General features: G+C 41.8%; 1 protein-coding gene across 1 annotated transcript; it reads right to left on the reverse strand.

Annotated features, from left to right (window-relative positions):
* Positions 1-4,634: 4,634 nt before the first annotated feature.
* On the reverse strand, positions 4,635-10,521 carry LOC103365809 (acidic mammalian chitinase-like). The gene is made up of 8 exons (XM_008293356.1): positions 10,325-10,521; positions 8,518-8,683; positions 6,878-7,002; positions 6,637-6,760; positions 5,829-6,011; positions 5,351-5,467; positions 5,085-5,211; positions 4,635-4,843 (listed from the first exon to the last, which is right to left on the reverse strand). Exons 1-8 carry the CDS (start codon positions 10,501-10,503, stop codon positions 4,635-4,637), a joined length of 1,230 nt encoding a protein of 409 aa, XP_008291578.1. The 5' UTR covers positions 10,504-10,521.
* Between the last annotated feature and the right edge of the window lie 357 nt (positions 10,522-10,878).

Genomic DNA, 10,878 nt, shown 5'->3' on the forward strand with positions numbered 1-10,878 from the left:
ATATTGTAAACTGATAATATTTTAAAAGAACTAAAAACGACAACATCACCTAGGAGAGAGCCTAGGACTCAAACAGGTTCTTAAAATCAAGCAGAGCAGAGTTTTAAAATAACCACCGGGACAAAGGATCACAATAAAAGCATTTAATAAAACAATGAATATTTCCTTCACCCAACCCACAGTCAGCCAAGGCCCTACCAGTCTGTAACAATCTTTCTTCTTTCATGCAGTCCACCCAGCTCCTGCGGAGTCCTGGCGCCACACCACAGTCCACGTGTTTGGCTCCGGCCCAGCCCTCTATGAACACAAAAACGGCAACTGGCGAGTATCGGTCCACAATTACGAGCGCGGTTTAGCTAGCACCTCAGGACACATACAGGCCGCCAATGAATCGATAAAAACTACTCACGGTTTTCCCGGGTCGCTAGCGAAACTGGCGACCCAGGCCAGAGGAAACAGGCGTTGGTGGATAGTCTTTAGAACCCGGTCGCACCGTCTGGGGAAACCCCTCGTTGGTCTCGGCTGGTTCTCTCACTTCCGTCGCTGCCACACTGCAGAACAGGTGTGACTCTGCTGCCACGCGCTGACCTCCTCTTCCTCTGCTGTGGGGCCTTTCCTTCCTGTGTTTCTGCCGTTGCGCCCTCCTCCCAGCCACGGATTGGCCGTGAGTCCTCCTCTCCTTCCCCTTAGTGGCTGGTTATGCTGTCCATCAGCTCGACCACACGTGCAGATTACTCCTCATTAAGTCCAATTAAGGCTAGAAGTGTGTCAACACAGTATTACATGCACGCACATAAAAACATCAAATGTAAAGCACAATAAAAACAGAATAAAACATGAGGCACAAAAAGTTAAAATAGGTAAAATCATGCATAAATAAATATAAAAGCATGCATAAACACTGCAAAACAATACAATGATAAAAACCCATCACTTCTGCCTTATGACGTCAACATTTTGCGGGGCAAGGGCCGTGGCTGGTTTGATTGACAGTCAACAGCGACGATGCAGACGAAGCGAACAGAAGGCGGTAAATGTGGGCGGGCAGAGAGGGCCCGCCTCTCAATCCATCTAACCAATCGCTGCTATGGCTCCGCCCCCCTCCGACGATTTTTGCGTCACTGGCTCCAAAAAATCCAAGATGTCAACCAGGAAGTAGCAAAACCCTGGCTTCATTTTCTCAGTGCAGAAACCAACGGGTGACGTCACGGTAGCTACGTCCATCTTTTATACAGTCTATGGTTTTTTGTCAGACCAGGAACTTTATCACCTGAAGTATTGCACTCAGGTCATTAACATACATACATTCATACACCACGACTACATATCACTAACTCTGTGTTTCCCCAGAGGTCCTGTGCTTGTTCTCTCTCTGGACGTCTCTGGATCCGGAGCTTCACGTCTCTGACCTGCAGCCGCTGACCTCACTGACCCCAAAATATTCAGATTCATATTTATTGTTCTGTTCTATTGCTTGTTGTCCATCTGCTATTTTGCTATCCCCACCGCCTCATCGACACTCTTACCCAACCGGTCGAGGCAGATGGCCGCCTTCCCTGAGCCTGGTTCTGTTGCAGGTTTCCAACCCCCCCAAGGGAGGAGGGGTTGGATTTGGTTCTTTCCCACCATTGCCAACCGCTTGCTCAGAGGGAGTCCAAAGGCTACTTTGGATTGTTGGGTTCTCTATTTAAGTTTGTAAGGTCTATACCTTACCATGTTAAGCACTATGTGATGACATACACTATACAAATAAAATTGAATTGAATAAAGTTGGCTGTAAATTTAGCTATGTATGTTTGGAATGTGAGTCATTTTCAGTCAATTTTGCAGCTCTTGAAGAGTTTTTTTTTTTTTTTTCCCCCCAAAGGATGCTGTTGGAGTGAAAAATAGAGAGATTAGGAAAACAGGATCCTGCCGACAATGCCACAGACACACACACACACACACACACACACACACACACACATATTCTGAGAAACTAGTCATCTGGCATCCGTAGTTACCAGAACAGCGGATCATGGTGACCTCTTCTCCATGACGTTGCCTTTGGACGAAAATTGCTTACATTGTTGAAGAAAAGACTGATAGTTCTCTCATGTTTGCACGCTAACCATGAAGCCAGTTGTTTGGCACGTAACCAAAGCTGTTAGGCAATTCTCACCAGTCAGCAGCCATCTTGCCCAGTTGCCCCTACCTAAGGGGGAGGCCACCAAAGCTGTAATTTGATAGTGATTGGGATAAAGAACCGACATAACTTACATTATTTAGTCTAAATAAGGAATAATACACCCCCCTTCTAATGCACAACATGGTGTGGATATCTGAGTTTCTGTGCCTGTAGAACGGTGTTTTTTGTGTTTTGTTTTTGTGGTTGCTGTGCTGCCTGCTTTTCAGGCTGGGCGGAGCGTTCCTGATTGAGAAAGCATTCACTCACACTCCTCCGTACCTGATGCGGATTCACAATCAGCGCTGGATAAAGCCGGCCTCCACCTGGGCTCCAGCACCAGTGGATTGAGCTCCCCCGCGTGGTAACAAGCCAGCAGTGCTCAGTGAACTTTGTGCTTTGCTTAAACCTTGCTTTGTCTCATGTTTGTTTCTCGTCTTCGATTGCCAGAACCTCTCCAACGTCTTGCCGCCTTCCCCGCCCAGCTCAGCCTGCAGAGCCAGCCTGTGTTGTCTCGCCTCCCAGCTCCCCCAGGAAACTTCCCAGGATTTCCCTCGCCCCATTGGCTACCTTCACAAGCTCCCCGGTGTGCCTTGGCTCCCTGCTGTTGTTCACAATAAATTCCTCTTGTTTTCACTCACTAACTCAGAGTTGCATTTTTGGATCCAGCCTTTGACAGAACCTTCACACGAGTCCAAAATGACCCGTTTATCCAAGTGTGATTTTGAATTAAATGACGTCATACTACAATAATAATTTGCTTCAAATAACCACTTTAGCAGTGTTTTGGGCCAAACAGTAATACATTTAATATTTGAAACATGTTTATTTGTCATTTTGTCACACATGCCCATTCCTCTGATAACAGATAGCACAGCTATTGAACCAAACTGCAAATGTAGCCAAATAAAATAAAACTCAACTGATCAAACAGTAGACCACAAACTGCCACCTTAATTCTTACATCCCAGTGAAGCCTTGACTTGAACTTTACCTCCTCAGTGATGTTGTCACTGATGAACATATCCCAGGCATCTTTTGGTGAATCATCTGCTGATCCAGGTGTAGGTCCTGGGCAGCTGCTCAGAATGTTATGACTTCTTGTTCTGCCCTGAGTCATTCCAGTAAGACCTATTTTTACCCAATCTATTTGACTGGGTCTGAGTTTCCTCTTCAGAGGACTCATCAGATGAATCTTCTTTATTCAGGAGAGCAGGATTCCAAGACACACCCACCCCACAACTCCAGCTTGACCCTGAGGCATAGACTGGGTCGACATCATCACCAGAGAGTTCAGACTCAGAATCAAAACCAATTGCCTCCTCATCTTCATCATCTGGTCCCTCATGCAGCATCTCTACAACCATTTAAGCAGTAAATCTGCAAAATCTCTAAATATGAGTATCCAAAGCACAAATATTTTAAAATGCACATCAATATATGTTTCTGGTGTGGCAGCCCTGGGCGAGTTTCAAATCCCAGCCTCCCAGGTATGAATCATTTGCACTAACCACGTCTTCAAAGAGCCAGACCAGATAGTGCAGCAGCCAGGGTGCATTGTTAATGGGAAGCATTTCGGGTGACAGGGCCTGTCAACTGTCACACTAGTTTGAGTTTCATTCTGGTGACCTCCCTAAGATAGCTTAGCTAACAACAATAGAAGATGTCAACAGCTAGCAAGCTAACAGTATTGAAAATATATCCCTTTCTGACAAGTATTGTGCTTACTGACAAGGTAACTTAATCAACTACCTTTCACAAGTCATTAAATATCTCCTTAGGTAAGATTAGAATAATTATAAAACAAGACTTAGAAATATCAGATGTGCAAAGGGAGGTGTGCTGATCTGTGAAATGTGTGGCAGGTGAATAGGTGTTCGCAGTAAAAACTTTCCTAATTACAAACATGTAAAAATTTCCAAGGTTCGCACCAAATACCAGAGTAAATTCATGTGGGTCATTTCTGACCCATGCATGTAAACTTGATGTAAATATACAAAAGCTATGTTAGCTCATAAAGTAAGAAAGGAAAAATAAATCTGGCTGTCTGCGCTAAACCAAAAAACCCAGAATATTTACTGAATACTTGAAATAGTAAATGATGGACGAAATACTGCATGATGAAATTAATTTATTGAAAAGATATAATACATAAAAACTCTGTTGGGTCCTTTTGGACCCATGTTGTGCACCAAAGGGTTAAAGCAGTTACATGTTCAAAATATAACCAACATGTCAAGAAACTTTCCACCCAAGAAAGATAGAAAAAAATCTGGACTATAGATACAAAGTGTTTATTTTTTCTGTGGTTAACCGAGCAGTGCAGTAGCAGACAGAGCTGATTTATTTCCTGTTATTGTTGTAAGACAGGTTAATCAGTGCAAGCTGTGAAAAGACTGATCTGAGACGTTATTCACTGCCTTATACATTCATGGACTCGCTGTAGTTTTGGTGTTCATGTTTCTGTGGTTCAGGGCCAGTTGCAGCACTTGCAGGAGTCCCAGTAGATGAGTCCGGGCTGGCAGTAGTGCAGGTAGGTGTTTCCCTGGAAGCACTGGAAGTAAGTGGTCTTGTCAGCTGTGTTCTCGTACAAACCATCGGGGCGTCCCCGGCAGAAGTCAGCGAGTGGGTCCCTGGTGGTGGTAGGGGCTGGTGTGGTGGTGGGCTTTGGAGCGAAGCCTGTGTTATCAGACATGGAGAAATAAAAATTATTCACAGAATAAATAGGGCCTAAACTAACTTTCTCTGGCATGTGACAACAAAGTGCACCAAAACTAAAATACATATTTCTATGAACACATATCACATACTGAAATCCACTATGGAATGTTTTCACATGTCTGTGACCACTTTCAGTGGGCCGACCAAATAAAAACGCTAATACAAAAAGTGCTGGGGTTGGCTGAACTGCAGTATTTACCCATTGACATCCTGAGGTGGTTGATGAGAGGATAAGCTCCAGCTGAGCAGAAGGTTCCGGTAAAGTCATCCATGTCCATTGTCCACACATGAGCACCTCCCAACTTGTTGGCAGTCATCCATTGGACCTACAGGATGACCACACAGGTAAAAAAAAAAAAACATGATTAATCTATTAAAATAGCTACAACCCTATGGAGTAGACCGAATGGTGAAAAAGGAAAACTTCTCTTGTTTGAAGCAGGTAAAAATACAGCTCTTGGTCACCTTGTAAGAATAGCTGGACCTGTCATCATAGCCCACCCAGGAGCTGCCATAGGTGGCATATGGAACCTTCTGTTCAGTAATCCATCCAACATGAGCAGCGTTGATGAAGTCACAGACCTGGTAATACAGAAACACAGAAACAGATCAGACAACAACATGGGGACTGAGGTGGGGACACTGTAAATTATCTTTACTATCTTTACTAATTCCACCCTTATTTTTATATTTCTAATCCATATACTTGTTCAGAGATACATGTCCTTTATGAATAAATGTCAGTGACCACAGATAATTTTCATGTTAGATGGCAAAAGCAGCAGTAACCACAATACATCTTCTGTTCTGAATTTAGCGTTTCTTTGATAACAGACTTTTGTCCGAATGGATCCAGTGATCAGGGAGCGTTCACACTGTAACATCAGGGGAATTACTTTCTTTCAACACAAGCTAAGCTGAGCTTTAAATGATCATGCTCTACCTCATAGTAAGACCAGAAACCAGCAGTGCGAGTGTAGGGTCCCTCATCTGCAGGGCCATTGGCTGGTGCTCCCAGGCCATTAGCACCACTGGTAAGACGGAAGGTTCGTCCATATGTTGAGAAACCCAGCAGCAGCTTCTCAGCTGAAGCTCCCAAAGAGATCCAGTGGGAGATAGAAGAGTTCTGAGAAAAGAACGAGGAGATAAGTTGTATGGCATTTAGCATTTCTGATATTAACAATGAATAAGATCTGCCAAGGTCTACCAATACTGTCAATCCAAGTGTGAATGAGCAGCTAACTCCACAGCAGTCAGCTCACTGTTGGGTTTAAAGGTCTAATAGCTAAAGAGACCAATACTTTTCTAAACCAGTGTTCAAATCAACTAAAGTGAATGTGAAATACATCTCCAGAAGGAAGCTATACTGCTGAGTTTTTTGAGTAGACAAGTAGACAACTGTTTGCTGCAGGTGCACATACGCAGACATCCAATAGAATATTATGGTATTTGTAGAAGGTCTTAAGACTCTTTCTGCCCCCTAGGGGTGACAAGTTCGTAAATTCAGTTTTAAAGTTTACATGGGACAAAGTTTTAAAGGCTGAAAAATTCTAATAGCTTTTGTTCAGTTAGTCTAAAATGGACTATTATTGCAGTACTTGTTGTTTCAAGTTTTTTTTTCTTTCTTTTTGCATTAGTGTGAAAAACACAGTATTTGTCCATTTCCTTCTTCTTTTTTTCTTTCAATTGTACGGTAATAATGAAAGCATTCCAGTGCTTGTGTGGTTAAGATGTGTTAGTTTGGTTCTTACTATGTTGTGATGAGCGATTGAGCCAGCGTCCAGGGGACTCTGGTACAGTGGGCTGTTGTGTCCAGTAACTTTCTCCCAGGATCCATGGTAGTCGTAGGTCATGACATTCATGAAGTCAAGGTAGCTGTTGAGCGTAAAGTTTTTCTGTTCAGAATAACAACAGAACTCTTTCTATAGCAAGGAACAACATATATACAACCTTTTTATTTATGTATTTTTAAAAATTTTTTTTGAAACTTACGCTGAAATTTTGTCGACTTCATATCCTTGGTTAATGGTTTCACGCAATCCAGCAACATTGGCCGACAGCAGCAACCGAGTCCTCCTGTTTTCTTTGGCATCATCCTCAAAGGCCTTGGCTAGCTCCTGCAGGCAGATAAACACACCTCAGATTCAACAAACTTCAGTACATCAAGAATTCTGCTACTCGCCTGCTCACCCACTCCCACACCCATGATAGCACCAGCCCCATCCTACACAACCTCCACTGGCTCTATTTGCCCTTTTCTCAATTATTTTTATTTATTTATTGCATTTTTGCCTCCCTTGAAAGGTACTATTTAAGTATTATTATTATTATTATTATTATTATTATTATTGTTATTACTTCTGCCAAGGAGGTTATGCTTTAGCCAGCGTTTATCTGTCTGTTTGTTTGTTTGTTAGCAGGATAACTTGAAAAGTTGCCACCGCATTTTCATGAAATTTTGTTGAAACGTTGATAATGGCACAATGAACAGATGATTAAATTTTGGAGATGGTACCATCTGGTTATTTTCTCATAAAACAGAAAATGCTATTATGTGTCACAGTGGCGTAGAATGCTGTCGTTGCACCGTTTGTCCACTAGATGGAGCTCTGACTCCATTCAGTCCTTCAGTCCTCACCGCTGTCTTCTCAGTAGCACAGGAGTAAAATACAGCCAGGCAGCATTACAGGAGTGGGCTGAGCGGAGCTACTGACACATAAGCTCATAACCATGTTGTGACATTAACAATGACTCTACATGTCTCCTGTTTGACTTTAACTCTGTTTGCCATGTGTTGTGACAAGTGACGCATGCTCCATTGGTCGTTGGTCATGCTTTTCATTTACATTGCATTGCTGAAGTTGTGCTAACCTAGCTTAAGTTACTCGCTGTCTGTTTATGTTAGCAATAACATTGCTGTCGTTATGCCAACCTAGCATCGCGTTAGCTAGCAGCTTAAAAGCCAGTATGTAACTGCAGAAATAACCTGTACAAAATATGTGAGAGTACAGAACGACCGTTCATCACTCAGTCAGCTTGTTATTAATCATGTCAATGTTAATTCAAATGCTAAATGTTTGTTTTGATTATCCATGAATCTAATAGTGTAGATAAAATGAATGCAGGACTTTAACATTGGCTGGAAATCACAATATGGTGGAAATGAGCAGCTTGGTGGAGGTCTGTGCTCTCTAGTTATTATTATTATTTTAGATTCAGCCTTCTGTCTGCTTCCAGCTACATCACTGAGTGGGTTTTGACCAGGACCGGGTACAATGAGGCATCTCACTGCAGTAGGTCTAGTCATTCATTATTACTGATTGGCTATTGAGTACCATGTTTTTATGTAATACTTTTGCGAGGTCTACAATCAAGCGCACATGTATTCCCTGTGGAGCCACAATGTAGACACTGAGATTAATGGAATGAAAGCTGCAAGTACAGTATCATTTGACTGGGAATGGGAATTTTTTCCCACAAACAAAAGCTTGTAATGCATTTGTTACGCAGGAGTTCAACAACTAGCAGTAATTTTTTTTTTAGTCTGGTTCCAAAAATACTTCTTTTGGAATAGACTTATTGGAAAAACACTGCTGCATTAAATCATTTTAGAAAATAAGGACCACTCTTACCGCAACCAGCAGAGTGAACCTCTCCCTGTCCTCTGCTGGGCTGCCATTTTGTCCAGGATATTCCCAAGCCAGGTTCAGCCCATCAAAGTTATGAGTGCGCAGGAAGCTGATGGCGGACCTGACAAAGGTTGTACGACTCTCAGCTTTGGAGACCATGGCAATAAATCTGGTGGGACAGAAAAAACACATAACTATGACCTCTGTTCTGGCAAAGCAGTGGTAGAGGAAGATTTTTCACCTCCTGAGTTAAATGTGGAAAAAAAATTGTGATAACTAGTGTAAAAGTGGATTTACGGGCTCATTCCATTGATTGTGCCTCCAACAGACAGCAGAGTCTGCAGTGCAGGATTGCTAGAAACAGAGAGAGATAACACAAACTTTACAACCAAACATATGCTGATGATGTAACTCTGTATTTTATAACTTCACTGGCTAGCTAGAAAATGTAAAATTATTCTTCGCTGGTTCTTACAGTTAAACAGTTATGGATTTTGTTTTGGTTCTAAGACCCAGAAACAAAGTTCAGGTTCTTCGCTGTTGGGGACATTTCTGAAAAAATAGACACTTGTTTGTTTTTAGGACAACTCTTAGCTCCACATGATGTCTAAGTCTGGCCATATTTAATGCTTTTACACTGCATATATTACATCCTGTACTTCATTGTTTATTCTGCACATAACATAATAAGACTCATCCTCCTGTACTTAATAACATAATGAAACTTTTACGGTTCTCAAAAATCACCACCGACTTTCACCATAAGGCTCATGTTGCCTAAGCAACCGATGGGAGTCTGGATGTAAATCCTGGTACTGGTGTATAGTGTGTATGCAGCCGCCTCCTGATGCCTCTCATGCAGTTTATGAATGTTCCTTTATGTTAAAAAATAAAGTTGTCACTGAAAATAACACTGCTATCCACCTTTCCTGTAACTACATGAGCCCATTTCTTTTTTTAATATATTATTTTCATTTATTAATTTAATTCATTTTCATATAAAAATATCTAAATGAACTTCTACTACTGCTGCCATTGTTTGGCTTGATTCTGTTCTTTACCTGAAAACATGCCTGAAGGTTAGAGCCTGAAAAACTTTTTCATTGACTGTAAGTACATGTTATATCTTCACATTTAGATGGATATAATAATCTCTTTACTGGACCTGCTGAACACCTAGTAGAAGATTGCAGTTATAGAATGCAGCTAAACACAAATGTGGAACTATGAGACTGGAGTTTGTAATGTCAGTCATACTTTATGTTTCAGACTGTCCTCCCAAAGTAATCTCATTACAAATGAATACCTCATGTTTGTCTGCTGCTGTGTTGTGTTGCTACAAATATATCAATATATTGGATTTTACTGGGTTGTAATTGGGCCTTTACAGATTCTAAGACATAGCTGATATGGTGACAGTCGCTCACTGGACTTAGATATGGACCAACACTGTCCAGTCTGAGTTTTTGTTACTGCCCAGCAGCATCGTGGACTTCTGATAATCTGATAAAATTAGGAAATATGTTATTTCTGCCTTCCTTGTGCTTTTAGAAGCAAAATAAATAAGACATTTGTGAAGTAATCATAAATTAATGTGAATTTTAAAGTACTGGAATGGATACAAAGAGTTCTTGTTCTAGTTCTAAATATTATTTTAAAAGCACAACCCTGGATGAAATGCTGAATATGAACCTGATTTGAAAATGGATGTAGACTACTATTAACTAGCAGTAAATATACTGAAAAAAATAGAATACTGGTAGTAAGCAGCATTGGAGTCCAGACTGGCTGACTGTTACGGTAAACTCACGCATTCTTGAGGTTGCTGAGTGCGCCGTAGTGCTGCTCATCATTCCACTCGACGGTGGTGAGTTGGTTGAAGCTGTTGATGGTGGCCACAGCGTAGATGACGTGGGTGCACAGGAAGGGGTCGATGTTTTGTGGGGTGAATTTGGCAATGCTGGGTCTGTACTGGGCCCAGTTGGTCATGTGGCACACCAGCTTACTGGAGGAAGCTGAGAGAAGATGGAGAGAGAGCAGCAAAGACTTTGCATTCATTCTGAAACTTTGCTGGTGTTTGTGTTTGAAGAAGATTCTGTCAAAGCCGATACTCACCGAGGTGCAGAACGAGCAGAACGCCAAGAGCTGCACAAAACAAAACAGATAAAACAGAGAGAAGAAAGCATGAAGAAAAAAGAAAGAATGGGGTCGAAATACAGGCAAAGAAAACAGAGATTTCATGTACTAAAAAAAGAACAGACTAAACAGCCACCTGGTGCTCAGAGCGACTACAAAACCAAAGCAACATGAACTTATTGAATAGATACAGAAGACGGAGACAGAGAGTCCTGAATTCTGGTGCTG

The sequence above is a fragment of the Stegastes partitus genome, unplaced genomic scaffold, assembly GCF_000690725.1.
Source record: "Stegastes partitus isolate 25-593 unplaced genomic scaffold, Stegastes_partitus-1.0.2 Scaffold877, whole genome shotgun sequence".
Classification (NCBI taxonomy): Eukaryota; Metazoa; Chordata; class Actinopteri; family Pomacentridae; genus Stegastes; species Stegastes partitus.